This window comes from Mizuhopecten yessoensis, unplaced genomic scaffold (genome assembly GCF_002113885.1).
Source record: "Mizuhopecten yessoensis strain PY_sf001 unplaced genomic scaffold, ASM211388v2 scaffold10821, whole genome shotgun sequence".
NCBI lineage: Eukaryota > Metazoa > Mollusca > Bivalvia > Pectinida > Pectinidae > Mizuhopecten > Mizuhopecten yessoensis.
The window spans coordinates 329,502-352,821 of record NW_018408738.1 but is presented as its reverse complement, the minus strand read 5'-3'; the positions used below and the strand labels follow the sequence as shown (position 1 = coordinate 352,821).

At 36.7% G+C, this 23,320-nt stretch overlaps 1 protein-coding gene across 1 annotated transcript in view; it reads left to right on the top strand.

The window, feature by feature from the left end:
* Nucleotides 1-2,963: 2,963 nt before the first annotated feature.
* Nucleotides 2,964-23,320, top strand: part of LOC110462659 (putative cation exchanger C521.04c) — a 35,962-nt gene continuing 15,605 nt past the window's right edge. The window contains exons 1-18 of the mRNA XM_021516732.1: nucleotides 2,964-3,079; nucleotides 7,033-7,340; nucleotides 7,759-7,867; nucleotides 8,917-9,033; nucleotides 9,417-9,478; nucleotides 9,927-10,061; nucleotides 10,775-10,888; nucleotides 12,245-12,319; nucleotides 13,174-13,276; nucleotides 13,897-13,973; nucleotides 14,828-14,892; nucleotides 15,277-15,428; nucleotides 16,537-16,568; nucleotides 18,295-18,377; nucleotides 19,391-19,407; nucleotides 20,886-21,037; nucleotides 21,456-21,639; nucleotides 22,059-22,198. Of these exons, the coding sequence (XP_021372407.1) occupies nucleotides 7,059-7,340; nucleotides 7,759-7,867; nucleotides 8,917-9,033; nucleotides 9,417-9,478; nucleotides 9,927-10,061; nucleotides 10,775-10,888; nucleotides 12,245-12,319; nucleotides 13,174-13,276; nucleotides 13,897-13,973; nucleotides 14,828-14,892; nucleotides 15,277-15,428; nucleotides 16,537-16,568; nucleotides 18,295-18,377; nucleotides 19,391-19,407; nucleotides 20,886-21,037; nucleotides 21,456-21,639; nucleotides 22,059-22,198 (1,899 nt within the window). The 5' untranslated portion in view covers nucleotides 2,964-3,079; nucleotides 7,033-7,058. The remainder of the gene's footprint in view (nucleotides 3,080-7,032; nucleotides 7,341-7,758; nucleotides 7,868-8,916; nucleotides 9,034-9,416; nucleotides 9,479-9,926; nucleotides 10,062-10,774; nucleotides 10,889-12,244; nucleotides 12,320-13,173; nucleotides 13,277-13,896; nucleotides 13,974-14,827; nucleotides 14,893-15,276; nucleotides 15,429-16,536; nucleotides 16,569-18,294; nucleotides 18,378-19,390; nucleotides 19,408-20,885; nucleotides 21,038-21,455; nucleotides 21,640-22,058; nucleotides 22,199-23,320) is intronic.

The window sequence follows — 23,320 nt, the reverse complement described above, 5'->3', positions numbered from 1 at the left end:
AGAAGCCGTTGGAATAAGGGTTGGGTATGCCGTTTTTAACCGCATTTATAATCTAAATCTTTGATATGTGGGTTTCTTCAAATCTCATATTATCAAAATCACTATGGCACAGATTTCGAAGTTTAACAATGAACAGTTTGTGCAAGTGGAACTCATTATTTAGCGAACCCCCCATGTTGTTAGCAATGTCACAGATAGATACAAAACTAGTTCAGGTTAGTGTCATCAACCACTAGCATATGAACTATGTCGTGTGGTTTTGTTTTATATTTATCAAGTCAAAAATAAATTAGAAAATTGCTCTCCTCTTGGCGCTTTCATCCTTTTTCCAAGGAAAAAAGGGAAAACGAAACATACTAACTCCTTTACAAACGCTTTGTAAAATGTCACTTTTAACAATATAAGCAAGGTTATGTTTTACGATCGACACGCTGATATTTACTTTCCAATCAGCATAGTCAACACATTACCTAGAAGTGCTTATGTTAGCTTTAAAATAAACGTATCTATGCACATAAGTTGTCGCTATCCAAAACATGGTATTTAGTCCAACACAACATTATAATATAGCTCCATATGTCAACAAAGTTTCCGAAGCTTTCTAGTTTGTAGACAGCACGTTTTAGCTAGGATCGTTACTGCTCCTTTAGCAAATCTAACGTCAGCTGCGTTAGCTTCCACATGCTAAGCAAGTGGCTTCTGATCGTGCGGATCATCCAAGTCGTTAAAAAGATCAACGGTTCCGTTGCGAATGTGATGCTGATGTCTATGCCCTTTCCTGTCTGACCAAGAACAACGGGATGTCCAAAACCCGCCGGTACAAGACACAACTTGCTGAGTAGTCAAACCCCATCCCTAATGTATTGCAAGAATCATTTACATGACGTGACAGGATTATCGGATGCTTGTATGGAGAGAGACAATCAACGTTCCTCAAACGGCCGCTTGCTTGAAGAAGATCAACTTGAAGGATTGGGTGGAGCATGTTAAAACGAATCGTTTTGGCATATAGTGTCAGGGTACTTATTAGTCTTAGAAAGAACATCTTTAAACAAGTCTGGTATTTTTTGCTGTCCGTTGTCTTTCTTCCACGGAAAGAGTCTGTGTCTCTTAGGCTCGGTATTAAGACCAATCGGGTAAACGATTGAAATGTTCAACAGTGCTGGGGGAGGGGGGGCATGTGAAGCTGGTGTAGTGAATATCGCACTCGCCTTTCACCAAGACGGCAGGGGTTTGATTCCATGATCGGACATGAAAAGGTATTAGGTCACCTGTTGGACCCCGTGTTGTTTTTTTCTGGTATTTCCGGTTTCTTCTCTCATTCGCTGTGACCCGCTGCTCTCTTCGATGCGGGCAAACACGAGCGATTGCTATGAGTTGGAAAAAAACTGTTTCTTATATTCAATTAAAAGCTTGTCAAAATTGTTATAGGAAGGATGGAATTGTAATCCATGTTGAGGTCAAGATTTCAGAGGCGGCAAGAACGCTAGACACATGGTCGTCTAGGTAAAAGTTATTTTCGGAATTCGCGTAAAACATGGTGTACATAAATGATGAAGAGATTGCCCAACTCTGATGAGGTGAGACATCTGGGCATCTTCACGAGTCGGGAGGTTTAACAGAAACCAGTCTTCGCCATTTTGATTTTCTGCAAGATGATCTTTCGCTGAGGTGTGAATGGCGAACTGTTGAGATTACTTCTGTGTTTGACCTTGCCATGGTCCCATCATGCACCTTTGGTCGAGTTCCGTCGCTAATATTTCCAATGGCACCAGTTGATATCCAAGTTCTTGTCTTGAACATGTAGATTTCTCGCAATATCGGAATAAATCCGTGTAAAGAAGAATCAATATATCTTGTCAAGTGTTATGCATAATTTTATCTAATTTAAATCAATGTTTATGGTTACACCGAAAGTATGTATAGTATTTATATAAATTGCAAGCAGGAATAATTTCAGGCATTCATTATTAAAGTCATTAAAGGACTTAGTTTGGGAAGGTTCCAAACATACTATCATTGATTTATCAGTCACTCTGTAATAAAAATGTTAGTTATTCAAAAACTTAACATGTATCATATATAAGTTGCATGCAATTGCTGGGATCAATTTTCTGTATGGAAAGTGTTTCAAATTATTTATTGAGTCCTTTTTTAACACATCTGTTGCATTAAGTATTAATAAGCACATGCCCGTGTTGTATTGCATTTTACACTTCATGTGCTATTTTGGAAACACAAATATTTACAACTGCCTGACCATAAAATCAAAAGTCAAATATTACCGGTATATATGTGTATAATTATGTCAATGCATCAATTGCAAGTATACATTTAATTAAAAATGACATGGTATAACTACCACTGACAACAAAATTCAACATCAAAAATACTACACATATTAAAAGTGTTATCTCCCAATAAGAGAGGATCTTGGCCTCCTAACTGTAGAGCTATTCATTCATCAAGGTTGAAGAGGTGTATGTGTCCAAGATAACCACATCTGATGTTCAAATTACAAAGCAAATTGCTTACAGAAGAATTTGACGCATGCAATACAACACCCCCTAATGCAATTTATCGCATGCAATACCCCCCCCCAGTCTGAGAATTTTCTTAAAACATCTGTCTATTAGTAAGTTTGAGAAATACGTGAAAAAGTTTTCCTATCTTTGATACTTTCTGCTAAATTTCAATTGCTTTTTTAAACTATTTGAACAATATTTTTGATATTTAAAAATTAAATTTCTTTTTTTGAATTTTTCATCAGAGGTAAATAACAACATAACAGATGCTGACATATACATTTTTCCGATTTCTCAAATATATATAGGTTTGGATGAAGAATAGATACATGTACCATTCCTTGTATTGCAAAAGGAAAAACTGCTTCTGTTTCAAGTGCTTTAAACCACTAGATTGGAGGAAAGCATTACATGGAATATTAGAGTGACCTCCCTTAACTCACGTGAGTACCAAAACAACATTTTATGTGTGGTCGGTGAGGATATGTAACAAGTGTATTCAGTGACATTCACGAGGATCAGAGAGTATTTATGGCGCACACATTGATAGAAAGGTAACGTATACATATTTACAAAAACTGTCATTGACGCTCGGCGCCATCAATATATAATAACCACTAAGTTATCGGACTACGTAAATGCACAGGAGCCTGAAGTTCTGTCAATAATGAATAATAATAGTAATACAAAAAATACCTATAATATGCTTATTTAGCATATTATAGGTATTTTTTGTATTACTATTATTATTCATTATTGACAGAACTTCAGGCTCCTATGGTAAATGTTAGAAACATGTATAATGTCATTTTATCTGTCATAACACACAGGGCTGTGACAACGTTACACTTTCCCGTTCTCAGTAGAATCACACATAAACTATTTTTTAGTCTGTTTTGTCTCAAATGTCATACTTAATATGGCGATGACAGACTGTGCCACGGTACCAGTCATACAATGTACGATGACAGACTGTGCCACGGTACCAGTCATACAATGTACGATGACAGACTGTGCCACGGTACCAGTCATACAATGTACGATGACAGACTGTGCCACGGTACCAGTCATACAATGTACGATGACAGACTGTGCCACGGTACCAGTCATACAATGTACGATGACAGACTGTGCCACGGTACCAGTCATACAATGTACGATGACAGACTGTGCCACGGTACCAGTCATACAATGTACGATGACAGACTGTGCCACGGTACCAGTCATACAATGTACGATGACAGACTGTGCCACGGTACCAGTCATACAATGTACGATGACAGACTGTGCCACGGTACCAGTCATACAATGTACGATGACAGACTGTGCCACGGTACCAGTCATACAATGTACGATGACAGACTGTGCCACGGTACCAGTCATACAATGTACGATGACAGACTGTGCCACGGTACCAGTCATACAATGTACGATGACAGACTGTGCCACGGTACCAGTCATACAATGTACGATGACAGACTGTGCCACGGTACCAGTCATACAATGTACGATGACAGACTGTGCCACGGTACCAGTCATACAATGTACGATGACAGACTGTGCCACGGTACCAGTCATACAATGTACGATGACAGACTGTGCCACGGTACCAGTCATACAATGTACGATGACAGACTGTGCCACGGTACCAGTCATACAATGTACGATGACAGACTGTGCCACGGTACCAGTCATACAATGTACGATGACAGACTGTGCCACGGTACCAGTCATACAATGTACGATGACAGACTGTGCCACGGTACCAGTCATACAATGTACGATGACAGACTGTGCCACGGTACCAGTCATACAATGTACGATGACAGACTGTGCCACGGTACCAGTCATACAATGTACGATGACAGACTGTGCCACGGTACCAGTCATACAATGTACGATGACAGACTGTGCCACGGTACCAGTCATACAATGTACGATGACAGACTGTGCCACGGTACCAGTCATACAATGTACGATGACAGACTGTGCCACGGTACCAGTCATACAATGTACGATGACAGACTGTGCCACGGTACCAGTCATACAATGTACGATGACAGACTGTGCCACGGTACCAGTCATACAATGTACGATGACAGACTGTGCCACGGTACCAGTCATACAATGTACGATGACAGACTGTGCCACGGTACCAGTCATACAATGTACGATGACAGACTGTGCCACGGTACCAGTCATACAATGTACGATGACAGACTGTGCCACGGTACCAGTCATACAATGTACGATGACAGACTGTGCCACGGTACCAGTCATACAATGTACGATGACAGACTGTGCCACGGTACCAGTCATACAATGTACGATGACAGACTGTGCCACGGTACCAGTCATACAATGTACGATGACAGACTGTGCCACGGTACCAGTCATACAATGTACGATGACAGACTGTGTCACGGTACCAGTCATACAATGTACGATGACAGACTGTGTCACGGTACCAGTCATACAATGTACACCATTTCTTGCATCAACTTTATCACATTCTAAAATAGTTTAACTGTAGACTGTTATCAGGTCCAGTACACTCTGCCGATTGAGCTACATAGCTGTAAAGACCTATAATAGCTCTATTGACCTATCTGAAATAGGTCTTTTGAGCTATTTTCACGTGATTTTCTTTTTTAAGGAAAACGGAACAAAGTCGCATTTAAAAGAAGGTTGATAACAAAAGACATTAAATATAAGTATTCTTTTTAAAAAAAAATGATGTAAAGAAATCGGGAAATTTTACATTTATGAAAAATGAAAATAAACCTCTAACTGTATGCTTTTTGTAGTCGACATTACCATTAACCTTATTGTTTTATGCGACTTTGCTTTAATTTAATGAAATTTGAAATCTGAGAAAATATAGCTCAATACAGCTATAATTTATAGGTGTATATAGCTATATAGGTCTTTATAGCTATATAGCTCAATCGGCAGAGTGTATACGTACTGGACCTGGTTATGATCAGATGATAACTTCAAACACAGATGCTAGCATCATCTTTTAATATATATCTAATATATTATGGGTGCATTGACAAATAATAATCTTTATTCAGCAATAGACACAAATGTCTTTTTGCCATAAATACATTGCATATACAAGTATATATGTAGTGGTACAATGCATTAAATTACATAAATATTTAATAATGTAAAACAGTGACTTTCCATACTTAAATGCAAGTTTCACGACATCAGGGCGGACGACTTACTCCTGATTAAATAAGTTGATGTTCCATTATATAATTACATGTATGAGCCAGTGGTATGACTTAATTCTTGTAATGCACATTTTAATGTGAAATTGTTGATTTTATGCCATATATTGTTAAATTGAATTTTAAATTGCCTGTCAGAAATATGAACAACCAAATATACTCAGTCAAAAGTCTAGTGTTCCAGAGGCCAAAAAACCTCTGCAATGTTTAGCTTCATTTGTATGAAATGTATTACTGTGATACCGTACCAGCGTATGACTGTGATACCGTACCAGCGTATTACTGTGTACCAGCACTGAGCTGTATCAAATTACTAGAACTACTGATTAGACATGTTATCTACTGTAAACAGTTCACCAGTAATTAGTGTACTTTAACTGTGGCAGTTTTTATCTGCACATGTATGGTCATGTTGCCTTTTACAGATATGTACTTTTGTAAGGGAATTTCCCTTTAGCTCAGGTGATAGAGTGATGAAGTTGAAGGTTTTCATACAGATGATTGCAATTGTCAAATTCCTACAATGCTTTTGTGTGTACTGTAGGATATTTTTGTGTTATGTTTTGCTATGGGGTTGTGTTTCCAACAGTCTCTTTTAATTTAGTGCTGTACCACTTGAGTTTCACAACACAGATCTGGAGGATTATCACCGAGTAGATCCTAGCGCTTTACTAACAGTTACCGGGAATGAGTTGGCTTACTCCAGTCAAATGCCATGTAACAAATAGAAATAACTGTTTGGTGAAAAATGGCTTCAACTTTTTCACCACGATGATGAGTTTTGTGGGGATTGTAATTAGAAATGCCTGGGCACTAAATAGAAAATATAGTTCAAGTTCAATTTTCATTTCCGTGTAAAACATGTGATGCATTCATACAATTGTTCAATTTAAAATATAGAATGCAAATACAAATATATATGTTTGCCCAGCCAAACACAGGCTTACTAGGAAAGTATAAATGTGTAGTTAACATTACAAAACTTCATTGCAAAAGACACTGATCTTCTCCTTAACAGTAATCTGATCAGCATTAATTCATATAATGTGGCAGTGTCAAAACAAATTTAATTCTCCTGTACATTTGTAACAGCTGAAAGCTGATTGATATATCTTGTTACCCAACACTGCTGTATTTAAGAGGCAGATGCATTCAGCTGTAAATATAATGTCCTAAAGCAAAACATTTTGACACACACCATTTCATAGTGTAAGGGAAGTAACTCTGACATTATATCATGTTAAAATATTATTTTTGTGATTATCCAGTATGATATAGATATTGTCCAGAAGAGATGGACACTAATGTGTCATTAGAAAACCCTAAGCCCCCAACTACAGGAGCATCACCAGGAACCCAGGATCTGCCAGGACAAGATGGGGAAACAAGTTTTGGAGTCAGCTCTCAAAGTTTACGTAACCGGGGTCGGACTTCAGATACTACTGACCAAACTGGTGACCTTTCCTCTGATCCCAAAGTGACGTCGCTCAGCAGCTTTGTAGACATACTGGAGGACCCCTTCATACAGGGAGTTGATAGTGATGTGGAGGCTCATAAGATCAGTAATAACTACTTGGTAAGCTCTTATAGACTGATAAACTATGGGTATTCTCCAGGGATTATAAACAATTAACAGTGATACATCAATTATAATTTATATACAATTGCGTGATTTTTTAAAGTAAATTTGGGGTCAATATAAGGCCCTGTTTATTTCTGTTATATTTTCCAAAATCATGATTTTTATGGGATATTTTTGCCCAAAGCACACGGTCCTGTAAAACACAAGTAGAAAAATCACTGCTTTAAATTAACAAGATGATAAGTTTGGACTATTATTTATTGAGAATTAAATATATGCTACACATTATACTCTAGGGATATATTGATGAAGTGGTTATTCTTTAATTTGTAAAATTTGTGATTCAGGGAATTTTTATCAGAAAGACAGAAACCATGTTATCCTCACCATAATGATCTATTGTTTGTTACAGTTTGGATTCAAGAAATGGAAAGGTCATGTGACAGATAGACCCTTAAATACACGATCAGAGGTGGTACAGAATCTCTACGAGGACTTTGACAAGATCAAACCTGTGAACGGTGATTACCTCCCTTGATGTCCAGGATCAGTTTATTAGTACACGTATTGATAAAAAGGAACTATTGCTGCAAAGGAATCTTTGCTGTTATGCTATTCAGATTGTAATACATGTAATGTGATCTTCAGACCAGAAATACCATTCTTGCTAATCTTTTAGTTATTGTGGTGTTAGAAAATTACCAGATGATCAAGAGCAAATGACCTTTACCCCTGTAGAGGTGGTTCATCATTATCACATTAATCTTAGTACTTACTTGTCATGATCTACTAAATGTATTGTTTTTTGCAAATGCAATAATAATTCTGTCTGTTTAGAAGGATGGTGTGTATCTTTAGTCTGATTTAGGCATTGCATTGTGTCAGTGCTGGTAAGGAATCATATACCTAAAAGATTAACTTCCCATAAACGTCTGTGTTTAGTATCCTACCTACCTAAGGATTCATTTCCCATAGACTTCAATGTTAGATATCCTACCTAAGGATTAATTTCCCATAGACATCAATGTAAGATATCCTACATAAAGATTTATTTCCCATAGACTTCCATGTTAGATATCCTACCTAAGGATTAATTTCCCATAGACTTCAATGTTAGATATCCTACATAAAGATTAATTTCCCATAGACTTCCATGTTAAGTATCCTTCCTAAGGATTGATTTCCCATAGACTTCCATCCATACTAAATATCCTACCTACCTGGGGATTAATTTCCCATAGACTTCAATGTTAGATATCCTACATAAAGATTAATTTCCCATAGATTTCCATGTTAGATATTCTACCTAAGGATTGATTTCCCATAGACTTCCATGTTAGATATCCTACCTAAGGATTAATTTCCCATAGATTTCCATGTTAGATATTCTACCTAAGGATTGATTTCCCATAGATTTCCATGAGAGGTATCACACCTAAAGACGATTTCCCATAGACTTACACTTTGTGTTACAATATTAAGAATGCTTCCCTCTGGCTGATTGTATACTTGAGTGTCACTGTGTATGATATAATGTCTATCTATAGCTAACTTACTCTATGTTTGACAGTGTCGACGGCACGTCCCTCTAACATACTGTATGTATTGCTGTTTGGATGGTGGATGGCCTTGCTGTATCTAATAGTTGGCTGTCTTATGTTTATCACCCTTGTGGGCTGGAATTATGGTAGGTACCTGTCCGTATAATAATAATCCTGGAGATGGATCTACATAAGTTGTAAAACTTGTTTCCAAATCCAATTTTAACAATTGTGTATTGCTTTACATCATACTGTAAATGAAAACATGAAAAAATGAAATAAAGTTTATATTCATAATAATGTACCAGTCATTAAACATAATAGTGAAAAGGGATATATGAATCGACATTTATTTGTAAAATGTATTATACTCCCTGTTTTATTGCCTGCAGAAGGGAAATTTTTTTGGTACAGTTACTTTTTACTTTCAAAATATTTGAAATTGTGGACCGAGTTATATATTGAACATTGTTAAAAGTTTTGTTTGACTTGTACAGATATTAAAGTCTGCATCCTCTGTGTTCATCAGGTGTGTACTGCTGGACACTGGCCAGATATTTCCTATGGCCATTTGGCAAGTTTGTTCACCTGGTCAGTATGAATAGTTTGTGACCTGGTCAATATTAATAGTTTATACATGTATATAAGATCCTAAAACTGGTACAAAACAGACCCTCAATGAGGTCTGTATGGCTGTATAAAGTAAACCTGTGTTATAACATTAAGTGTAAAAGTTTTGTATGCATTCTTCCATCATTGTATTTCTTATAACTGAATAACATATTTTTGATATTGTGCACGTATCGTTTTACATGTACTAATATGTATTGTATTAAAGAAATGAGGGGTGGGATGCATAGTTTTATTGTGGCAATGAGTGATGTGCTTTTAATGAAATAATTAGAAATTACTAGTAATGTTGACCAGAAAATTGAATTTGATGATATACATTTTCAAATTTCATCGCAATTCTAAAGGTCTATCTCTCATAAATTTATACAGAGGTAATTCTTTATTATTTTTTAATCACTAATTGAAGGTTCATCCTACAGTGAAGAGAACCTGTAGTCCTGGTTTGAAGACGTATACTGAAAGCGAGGGTGGTGAGAGGACGGGACTTCTAGAGGGGACGGTCCCTTCCCTCAGACACCATACATCACGCCTGGTCTTCTTTGTAAGAACAATATCTATCCTGTGATAAGCCCACCCCCTAACTTGAATTGAAGGTTATGTGTTGTGTCTGTTGACCTCATGGACTTATTGCAGGATAAATATGGTAGCATAGTGATGACATTGAGAATTGAGAGGAAAGGGCCTTGTGTAGCAGGATAGAGTGATGCAGATATTTTAATGTAGAGGAAGCACAGTCAACCAATGTTTAAGAATAGATGGCTAGCCAATTGTCAGCAGGTCCTACCTATAGCTACATGTAGTGAAGCCTAGATTTGTTTGTGACTGAATACATAGACTCTGAGGTTGTGGGTGGCTAACTGTGTTAGTGTCAGATAGGAGACTCTGAGGTTGTGGGTGGCTAGCTGTGTTAATTAGTGTCAGATAGGAGACTCTGACTCTGATATACACTGTCAGGCTAATAAACAACACTAGCTGCCAGAGTCTGATCTGTCTAAACGGTATTTAGCTATCAGGGTCCTGATTGTCTAAAACTAATAATACTGGAAATAATGTAATATGTTATTTGTAATGATCTAAGATCTGATACAGTTGGAAATTATGAGTTGGGAAAGTAGTAAACAGAAAAGAAAGGTCTTCTGGTTCAGCATTATATACACTGGAACACTAGGCATAGAAAACATAAGAAGATGTATGTCTGTATTTCTATTATAAATCAACACACAGATCTAATACCTGCATTTATTTTACCTACAGAAGTCACCAGTGTCGTACCTGTGGTTGGTGCTAGGTGTTCCTGTTCTGGTTGTAGCTCATTTCATCATCATGTTTTTCACCTGGCTGTTTGTTGTCTCCATGCCCGTTGCTAAGGTAAATATACATTTTGATGATGTTACTTAGGGCTGTTCCAGAAATAAAGACATCCTGGGAGTTTTTTCTTCTTCCTCCTTGGCCGGAAAACCTTTTTTTTACACAAGTTGTAGGACAGTGACTAAAATCATAATTTCGTTTCTGTGGCTGCATGATTTTAACTTTTGAAACAAAAATAATTCGGTCTATGCCTTACAATGGATTATAGACTAAATATATGGAGATATGATGTAAGATTATCTAGGTTAACCACAAAAATAATTCTGTTGTGTACTAAGTGTACACTTATATCTGCTCACACATTATGACTGACCACCATGTAGGCTTACCAGGGCCGGTTTCGTTTATGAACAGTTGGACGGTTGGACCACATACAGTTGTTGGTTTATTAAATAAGGTCTGACCCAGTAATCTGATGCTGCTTTCAGGTAAGCCTTGACAAAGCTTGGCAAGGCCTGCCTAAACATTTGCAGGTCCGTCAGGATTTATACCCAAAAATGTTACATTTAAAACGGATCCAAACCAGTTTTTCCGCATAATGAACAGGCCCAAAGATGTGGGTCAGGGGAGATAACTCGTACTGAAAGTATTATGCAGGCTGTAGGGAGGTGGTTGACTAGACCAGTGTACCTCCTCATCCAGTCAAGCATTTTTGAGAAATGGGCAAATAGTACAAATTTTAAGCAAAAAGATTAAATAAAACTAACACTCATTTATTTTGTAATAAGATTAAATGGAATTGGATTAACATTTGTTTTTATGGAACACCTTATGATTTGAATGTAATCAAAATGTTTTCACACTGATACACTGAGAGTTGTTCCATATCCTAAGCTGCTGTCCCCTGATGCTGGGACAGATCTGGGGAAATGTTGTCTCTGTCTGCTTAAGGTCAAGTGTAATGGTTCTCCAGGTCTTCAAAACAATGAGGAGCAACCAGTTTTGACATTTTCAAACAAATCACTTCTTACCTGACTAACAAGCCTGGAATAACAATCTGAAAGATTGTATGAAATTATTGAACAATCAGAAGGAAAACATTAACTGTTTCACTGATAATGAGCAAAGGAACAGTTGAAAACATTCCTTACAATTTATAAAGAGCTTTATGTAACTATAAAAATGCTGTTTGTTCTTAACAGAAAATTTGTACAATGAAGGTATGCTTGATTGGCTGGAAGAAAATATACATACCAAAAAAATGTAAAAAGTGTTTAGTCAAGACCCCTGTAAATCTATAAGAAGACCTATTGAAAATGTAAAATCTGCTAAACATGCTGACAATAAATGCTGAAACATGACCAGGTATTAACGTCAACGTATTATTGTGTAACTTATAGTGTGTTTTATTTCCAGCTAAACTTTAAAGCCATCACCCAGATACTGTTCATGCCCCCACAGAAGTTAAAAGTAGCAGACTACAGCTATGTGGTATGTGTTATATACATTTATAGTTAACTTTTACAATGACAGTATCAGATACCCAAATCTTTTTGATTTATCAAGCTTTAAGATATAGATATCAGTGTAGTAGATGTTTGTAGTTCAACAAAGTTGGCTATAGTCAATTGAGACATATCTGTCCAAAGATTGCATGCAAAAAAACTGTTATATCTGACGCATTGAAAGACTAAATTAAATATAAAAAATGCATTATTTCTGAGTTGTAAGGTAGCCTAACTCTAAATTTTAGTTTCATTTCAGAGGTTACTTTATCATAAATCTTAGATATAATTATGTAATGTGTCATATAAGGATTGAACTTCATTTTGATGACATATATGGTAGTACATGTAAGAGCTTAGTTGGCAACAAACATACTTTTTTCACTGTGTATACCCTTATTTATGTATGTAGTCAGAGTTTATTAAGCTGAAGAAGGGAGAGATGTAAATATATACTTATAACAGTTGCATACTAAACCTTGTAAAAGTTTGCTTACAATGACATTGATTACAGAGGTACACAAGACAGTGACTTATTAATCAATAGACCTGTTAAAAGTTAACTAATACATTGATTACAGAGGAACACAAGACAGTGACTTAATCAATAGACCTGTTAAAAGTTAACTAATACATTGATTACAGAGGAACACAAGACAGTGACTTAATCAATAGACCTGTTAAAAGTTTACTAATACATTGATTACAGAGGAACACAAGACAGTGACTTAATCAATAGACCTGTTAAAAGTTTACTAATACATTGATTACAGAGGAACACAAGACAGTGTAAGACTAATCAATAGACCTGTTAAAAGTTTACTAATACATTGATTACAGAAAGAGCAGCACCAGGACAGCGAGATCCTTATGTATACCCACCAGTCCGTGTATCTTTACTACTACAAATACAGTGTAGACGGCATGAACATCATCCTCTTCAGTATCCTTATTGTAATTACTGTAATCCTGTAACTCTCTACAGTAATCCTGTAATTCTGTACTGCAGTCCTGTATTCTCAACTGTAATTTCTAACTAGATATCAACACTGCAGTCATCTCAGAAGAAGCTTTGAAAGCAGAATATAAAGAAAGTGCAATTCTCTGAGGGAAACTGGACATGTGCTGAAGAACCAGGCTTCGCTTTAGAGTTATCTAAAATATTATAAAGAGAAAGAAGATAGGGATGAGATGATATGTTTGTACTTACTGAGTTAAGCCAGGGGAGTGTTAAAGTCCTTTTAACCATGTTTTACTGAATTCTTGTATTAAATGTAAGAGAAGGTTTCATGATTGGAGGTGGGACAGGGTATGGTAATGCATAGTTAAATTTGAGGATCTTCAGTTAACATGTTAATAGGTGATAATGAGGTATCTGAGAACATTCCTCACATTTTGTCATTAAGAATGATAAAAAAAAGGTTAAACGTATAATCACCAATGTACAAATGGCCATGATTTTTGTAATCTACAATAGAAGGAGACTGGACTTCAGTAGGTCAGTGTGTATGATACTGCTTCATGCTTCAGTGACCAGTCTGTCACCCTTAACATACCCTCCAGATTTACTGGTGTTTGTAATTCTCGCCCTGGCTTTGGGATACACTGACCCAGATAATAAGATAACCACTGGGATCACGGTAAGTAGTGGTGGAGTACTGTTGATTCTATGTAGGCACTGAAGGTGATGCTATTGTAGTGGAACTGGACTGGGTTGATCACCAACGACCAGGTAACTCAATCGGTAGACCATCTGTCTAGAGTTCGGAGGGTCCGGGGTTTGAATCTAGGTCTGGACGTTGCGTTTTTCCTCTCCTGTTACATTTGATGCCCAACGAAAAATACCTACGGTGGATGGTATAGGGTCTCGTGTGTCTTTGGGGTCTATGGCTTAGTTACAGGAGGAAGGAATGTAGCAGAACTGGACTGAGTCAGGTAGCTCCATTGGTAGAGTTCGGAAGGTTCTGGGTTCAAAACCCTGCCTGCCCGTGCTTATTCCCGCTCTAACAACACTAATTTTAAATGGAAAGCATGGAAACATTTTATATTCAAATTGCCTTCAAGTACTGGAAAAGAACATTCCATGTTCATTTTTTCTATGCGATATTCTCGGTCTTACAGTAATTACAGTGAGTTTCAGGGAAATCATCCAGGTATATATAATTCAGGTAAATCTTCCACCAAGGTGAAATATCTGCCTTTTAGTATTAAAATCTGTATTATCCCAGTGTTGATTTTCTCTTTTCCTATTGAAACTACTATACTATACCGAGAAGGGCAAAAGGTAAACTGAAGAATTTTTTTGATTATACATGTAATTCATAGTAAAAAGTAATTGCACTGAATCTGTTATTTTACATTTACTTGTTTGATCACCTTGATAAGAGGGGGAACTAACACGCAGCAAATAGCCACAAATGTAGCAGTTACAAGGAAATATATGCCACACCTGTCTGTTTACCAAGGATGAACCGTGAAATGTTGTCTGTTTCAGAAATGTATTTTGGGAGTTTGTGCCATCATACCATTGACCTACTACATAGGTCTGGCCATAATCAGGTAGGGGGAAACATAAACACTTAACTAGTTCTATCTGTGATCAAGCAGAACTTAAAATTAACTTCCTTTTATCAGTACATAAAAGCCAATTATTCTGTACATGTGTCTAAAATGGGAAACTGAAGAATAAAGAAAAATAATATAATGATGACAAGTGATATTATAATAATGAAAATGAAAACATAAATCATGCTACAATCGACAATTATGAGTTGTAAATAGTTTGGAAAAAGAATTGTTTATATTACAGTAACTACATGAATATAATAATTCAAAAGTGTATTGAAAATTCTTTTATTTAGAAATCTGATTATTATACAAAAATAATTAAGTCATGCGGAAAATTATCATCAATTTAAGTCATCTCATTGTTTTTGTTTTCAGTATTTCTGCCCAGAGTAACTTTGCAGTGGGGGCTGTCCTGAATGCCACCTTTGGGTCTATCGTAGAAATAATCATTTTTGTCCTGGCTCTCTCCAAGGGAAGTGAGACTGGGTCTGATTGTTATGCTGAACTGGTCAAATCTTCTCTCACAGGTGAGGCTCAATGGTCAATAAGAACTGGTCAAATCTTCTATCACATGTAAAATTCAATGTTCAGATAGAACTGGTCAGTTCAAGTTCCTTCTCACAGGAAAAGCTAACAGGTCAGGTATAACTGGTCTGAAGTTGTTAAAAAGATGAAAGTTTTCATGAAATTATTTTATCTAACGATGATACCTACATGAACAACAATGACATTTGGTCTATAGATTGTTGTGGTGTAGGCTATGATACAAGTTGTTGAATTAATTAAGGACCTTAACCAATTCAACATCACTAGATTCACATCTATCAAAAACTTTCAATTAAAAATTCAGAATCTTTCGGTAATTAGATCAAGTTACATATCCTCATTTGGTTGATATGATTTACTTTTTGTTTAGTGACATACAGAACATCATCCTCGATATCCAGGGGTTACGCTCACTTTCAATCTCTACACCCCTGGAATATATCATAGCAAAATTGAAGGCATGCGGTTAGCTTTTTGATTGGTGACAGGTAAAAAAAAACCTGACCAATCACTAGGCTGATGCATGTTCTCTGGAGATTACAGAGGAACGACGCCCGACTTCAAGGCCAGTAAGTTTTACGGTTAAACGACCATGAGATTCTTTTGATGTACATCAAAGGATCAAACAAGTCTTCTCGTCTCGTCCACAAGGCGGAGCACACCGAGCCTTTAATTTTGCTATGACATATTCCAGGGGTGTAGAGAGCAAAAGTGAGCGTTACCCCTGGACATCAAGAATGAAGGAACATCAGTGGAGTCCTGGGGGCGTATTCATGAAACCATTTTCATGCTAATCATGGATTTTGCACTCAAGCTGAATTTCTTGTTCCCGTTATAAATTAATAAACAAATCTTATTTTGTCAATGATTTGGGGAAAACATTGAAAAAACTTCAAACCCAAAACTGTTTTCAATGTTTATATTTGACTTACAGGTCGTTTGACATGATTTAAGCCAGTTACATGAAAGTTTGTTTGAGCACAGAACCCATGCTTGAGCATGAGAACAGTTTCATTGAATACAGGCCCTGATCCTTTTGAAAAATCTGTTAGTAAATAATATATTAAATTTCATATCTTTCCATTTCAGGTTCAATAGTTGGCAGTCTGCTCTTTATACCGGTGAGTAGGGATATGTTAAAACCTAGAGAAACATTTTCTATCAATATTATGCCAGATATAATTTAGGGGATAGTACGCTGTTTTGAGTGGCTATACTGGCGATTAGAACATGAAATTTAGGTTTGAACTCGAGACCAATAGCCTTATCAGCAGGATTTCGCCAGTATAGACGCGAAAAATAACGTACTCTCCCCATTCTAACACACCTTAACAAATATACTACGCTAATATGTTTAGAAACATTGTATTTCCTTTTACAAAAGTACGTAGTAAAATACTTTGTGACCTGAACTTGCAACGTGTCATTCTGAAGCGGACTGACCAATCGGAAAGAAGCTTTCAATTGTCGGTCATTTGGCCCCGCCCATACTGGCGAGAGCTCGATCTGTATGTTGACGAGGCGGAATATTTGGATTGTTCGTGAACGTCCTGTTTCCAAAGTTTATACGACACATTTGTATTAGTATTGACCAAGTCCTTATATTTCCATGTCAGTATGCATACCAATCTGTGCTTATCGACAAAATCGGAATATCGGTGATCATTTGTAGATTTGTGAATAGTTTTGTATAAATCATTAAAGGCATACGACACATGTGAAATGTTTTATTTGATTTCGGATCTAAGTAGATGCCTTCTCACGGATGGAACGAACGTTTCAGTAATAAATGGAGGTAAGAACAAGGAATGTGTACTTTTTACTTTTTAATTCATTCAACAAATGCATTTCATCGGTCGTTTTGTTCTGTTGCCTACTAGCCTTATCAGCAGGATTTCGCTAAGAGGCGAGCTTGACACCATATTGTTTTGGTTAGAAACGGGGCGTGGCTTAAGTGCGATGGGAGGAGCTTAACACGATTGATCATGATTCTATCGCAGATAAGAACATGGTCCGTATCCAATCAAAACATGCGTTGCAAACGAATCGTGTTAGAATTGATGATATAATGATGGGGTTATATTATCATTGATTACCCTTAATAGTCTACACAGGATTCCTATACATAAAAAATGTCCTCCTATTTAATTTGTCCCTTTTCAATATTTTAGTGGCGCTACATGTACTTGTTCAGTTGAGAATGGATATAAATTTACCTCAATATATATTTCAAATGCATGGATGTACATGATGTGTATGTATATGCTTTCCATGAATTGGTATATCATCATACAATTATTAATCTCTGTTGAGGTCAATACATTGATTAATAAACTAGAAGGTTATTATGTTTACAGAAGCTGAAGGTCAAAGAAAATGTAATGTTTTGAGGGTTAATAAATTGTTTTATTAAACTCAAATGAGGTTAATAATTGCATTAATATATTACGTTGTACATATAAGATCAAATATGAAAGATTCCATCTGAGCAAAATGGGCCATACATAAGTTTCAGTAGGGTGAAATAATTGAGATTATTGTATTAACCATTTCACCACTATAGACCATAATGGATTCATCCCAATAACTGCATGGGAGAGTTCACTAAAGTTACCTAGGGGTGAAAGTGTTAATACCTGAAATAATGACAGTCTTTGAAAGTTTTCTTATGCTGTATTGAGACAAAGAGATCATGAGGAAATCATTTGATGTTAAAAAAAAATAAAAAAATTTGAAAATGGAATCCCTGGAAAATCTTCTGTCATATTTAATGACTACACCTTTTAGGACTGGTTATGTGAATCAACATTTATTGTATTGTTTAAGGTGAGACAAACTTTGTTGTAGGGTATCTGTATGGTTATTGGAGGAATCAAGTACCACTCCCAAAGGTTCAACCCTCGGGCTGCTAACGTGACAGCTCTCCTGATGTTTGTAGCTGTTGGAGGTACAGTAGAAACCGACGTCATTGGGATCATGTACACTTCAAGTTAATCAGAATAGTTATAACATATAAACAGGGTAGCTATATTAAGAAGCAAGTTACTATATGTACGAGGTTACTATATGTACAAGGTTACTATATGTTCGAGGTTACTATATGTACAAGGTCACTATATGTACGAGGTCTCTATATGTAAGAGGTTAATATATGTACAAGGTTACTATATGTACGAGGTTACTATATGTACGAGGCTACTATATGTACCAGGTTACTATATGTATGAGGTTACTATATGTACGAGATTACTATATGTACGAGGTTACTATATGTACGAGATTACTATATGTATGAGGTTACTATATGTACGAGGCTACTATATGTACCAGGTTACTATATGTATGAGGTTACTATATGTACGAGATTACTATATGTATGAGGTTACTATATGTACGAGATTACTATATGTATGAGGTTACTATATGTACGAGATTACTATATGTATGAGGTTACTATATGTACGAGATTACTATATGTACAAGGTTACTATATGTACGAGGATACTATATGTACGAGGCTACTATATGTACGAGATTACTATATGTACGAGGTTACTATATGTACGAGATTACTATATGTACAAGGTTACTATATGTACGAGGCTACTATATGTACCAGGTTACTATATGTATGAGGTTACTATATGTACGAGATTACTATATGTACGAGGTTACTATATGTACGAGGCTACTATATGTACGAGGCTACTATATGTACGAGGTTACTATATGCACAAGGTTACTATATGTACAAGGTTCCTATATGTACGAGGTTACTATATGCACAAGCTTACTATATGTACGAGGTTACTATATGTACAAGGTCACTATATGTACGAGGTCACTATACGTACAAGGTCACTATATGTACGAGGTCACTATATGTCAAGTACCACTCCCAAAGGTTCAACCCTCGGGCTGCTAACGTGACAGCTCTCCTGATGTTTGTAGCTGTTGGAGGTACAGTAGAAACCGACGTCATTGGGATCATGTACACTTCAAGTTAATCAGAATAGTTATAACATATAAACAGGGTAGCTATATTAAGAAGCAAGTTACTAAATGTACGAGGTTACTATATGTACAAGGTTACTATATGTACGAGGTTACAATATGCACAAGGTTACTATATGTACAAGGTTACTATATGTACGAGGTTACAATATGCACAAGGTTACTATATGTACAAGGTTACTATATGTAAGAGGTTACTTTATGTACGAGGCTGCTATATGTACAAGGTTACTACATGTACGAGGTTACTATATGTACAAGGTTACTATATGGACGAGGTTACTATATGTACAAGGTTACTATATGGACGAGGTTACTATATGTACAAGGTTACTATATGGACGAGGTTACTATATGTACAAGGTTACTATATGTGCGAGGTTACTATATGTACAAGGTTACTATATGTGCGAGGTTACTATATGTACAAGGTTACTATATGTTCGAGGTTACTATATGTACAAGGTCACTATATGTACGAGGTCTCTATATGTAAGAGGTTAATATATGTACAAGGTTACTATATGTACGTGGTTACTATATGTACAAGGTTACTATATGTACGAGGATACTATATGTACGAGGCTACTATATGTACGAGATTACTATATGTACGAGGGTACTATATGTACGAGGCTACTATATGTACCAGGTTACTATATGTATGAGGTTACTATATGTACGAGGCTACTATATGTACGAGATTACTATATGTACGAGGGTACTATATGTACGAGGCTACTATATGTACCAGGTTACTATATGTATGAGGTTACTATATGTACGAGATTACTATATGTACGAGGTTACTATATGTACGAGGTCACTATATGTACGAGGTCACTATACGTACGAGGTTAATATATGTACAAGGTCACTATATGTACGAGGTCACTATACGTACAAGGTCACTTTATGTACGAGGTCACTATATGTACGAGGTCACTAAATGTACAAGGTCACTATATGTACGAGGTCACTATACGTACGAGGTTACTATATGTACGTGGTTATCATATGTACGAGGTTATTATATGTCCGAGGTTACTATATGTACGAGGTCACTATATGTACGAGGTCACTATACGTACGAGGTCACTATACGTACGAGGTCACTATATGTAGGAGGTCACTATATGTACGAGGTCACTATATGTACGAGGTCACTATATGTCCGAGGTTACTATATGTACGAGGTCACTATATGTACGAGGTCACTATACGTACGAGGTTACTATACGTACGTGGTTATCATATGTACGAGGTTACTATATGTACGAGGTTACTAGATGTATGAGGTTACTATATGTACAAGGTTATAAAAGGTATAGCTATATAAACATTGTAGAGAAAATATGAAATATTAAAAAAAAATGATCTTGTGTGTTTACGTATACATGTATTGATGTTGTAATTTTTCTCAGGTGTGTATGCTCCAACTATGTTTGCAAAGATCTTTGGAGACATGCAGTGCAAGAGCTGTGACAATGTGTATGTCATGCCTAATGGGAACACCTCCGTCAACCCATCTAACTCCAGTTACTCCCTCCACTGCACCCAGTGTCAGAGCTCTGTGGTATGTTGAATCCATGACTTGCCCCTGTATATACCTGTTTATATATGATTTCCCTCAGATAGAAAGAGTTTGACATTGACTCTCTTGTGTATGTTCGGTTTATGAATGATTATCTCCCCTGACAAGCAGGTTTAGTCAATGATCTGTCACTCTCCAGTCACTCTTCCGTAACCATGTGATGGCTTGTGATGATTTTGGTTATATATGTGGGGTTATCAGCCCCCCTAACAAAGACTTCCACACTACTGATATCAAATGATGTCCACTAGTGCTACAAACAGGGTTATATGTTGACTGTGTGATACCATTGGTGTAGGTTTGTTTTATTCATAATTATCTCCCCTAACAGGCAGGTTTAGATGGTGACTCCACACTTTACCTTAAACATGTGATGCTTTATAATTATCTCCCCTTACAGGCGGGTTTGGACGGTGACTCCACACTCTACCGTAACCATGTGATGCCGCTGGTGTATGCCTGCTCAGTGTTACTTCCAATAGCCTACCTCATAGGGATGGTATTTGCTCTAAAAACACATTCTGCCAGCATCTACCAGACTGACCACCATAGTGATCTAGCGGTCGAGGGGGACCACCATAAAAGTAGGATTTATAGTCAATGTCTAGCTTGATGCTTAGTGCCAGCACTGTCAGCTGGTGGTTTTTAAGTCAAACACAATGATAACAACGCATCCTAAATTTGTCAAGAAATAGTCAACTGTCTAACTGTTGTAATGGATAAAAATAATGGTGAACTGTAACAAAAACCTGTTGCTGGGGAGGTAGAACCAAGGGCCAGTTGTAACAATGTATCAGGACATGTAGGTTCTCTACACTTTATTTTTTGTACTTTTTGAAAACCTTGATTTTTTTATACTTTTTAAAAACCTTTATCAATAACTATTAAATAGCTGAGGTCATTTTCAAGTAATCATGCAGATCAATGTAAGTATAAAATATAAAGGATGTTTCCCATGACGTAAATTCTTAATCATTTAGTTTTACTTTCTGTTTGTTTTTAGATCACAACCATGGTAGCCCCTCCTGGTCAAGGATAAAGAGCTTTTTCATTCTTCTGCTCAGTGCCACTCTCATAGCACTCTGTGCTGAACTCATTACACAGAACTTACAGGAGTTGGTACAAACCTTAGGAGTATCAGAAGTATGTACCCAGTAGTATTCACTTACTAAGGGTAGTCAGAAGTATGTACCCAGTCGTATTCACTTACTTAGGGTAGTCAGGAGTATGTACCCAGAAGTATTCACTTACTTAGGGTAGTCAGGAGTATGTACCCAGTAGTATTCACTTACTAAGGGTATCAGGAGTATGTACCCAGTAGTATTCACTTACTTAGGGTAGTCAGGAGTATGTACCCAGTAGTACTCACTTACTAAGGGTAGTCAGGAGTATGTACCCAGTAGTATTCACTTACTTAGGGTAGTCAGGAGTATGTACCCAGTAGTATTCACTTACTTAGGGTAGTCAGGAGTATGTACCTTGTGTAACTTAAGGGTATCAGGAGTATGTATCTTGCGTAACTTAAGGGTATCAGGAGTATGTACCTTGTGTAACTTAAGGGTATCAGAGGTATGTACCTTGTGTAACTTAAGGGTAGTCAGGAGTATGTACCTTGTGTAACTTAAGGGTATCAGAGGTATGTACCTTGTGTAACTTAAGGGTAGTCAGGAGTATGTATCTTGTGGAACTTAAGGGTATCAGAGGTATGTACCTTGTGTAACTTAAGGGTAGTCAGGAGTATGTACCTTGTGTTACTTAAGGGAATCAGGGGTATGTATCTTGTGTTACTTAATCAGTGATGTCAGAAGTATGTATCTTGTGTTACTTAATCAGTGATGTCAGAAGTATGTATCTTGTGTTACTTAAGGGTATCAGGGGTATGTACCTAGTAGTATTCACTTACACAGGGTTGTCAGAAGTATGTACCCAGTAGTATTCACTTACTTAGGGGTGTCAGAAGTGTGTACCCCGTAGTATTCACTTACACAGGGTTGTCAGAAGTATGTACCCAGTAGTATTCACTTACTTAGGATAGTCAGGAGTATGTATCTTGTGTTACTTAAGGGTATCAGGGGTATGTACCCAGTAGTATTCACTTACACAGGGTTGTCAGAAGTATTTACCCAGTGGTATTCACTTACTTAGGGGTGTCAGAAGTATTTACCCAGTAGTATTCACTTACTTAGGGGTGTCAGAAGTATGTACCCAGTAGTATTCACTTACACAGGGTTGTCAGAAGTATGTACCCAGTAGTATTCACTTACT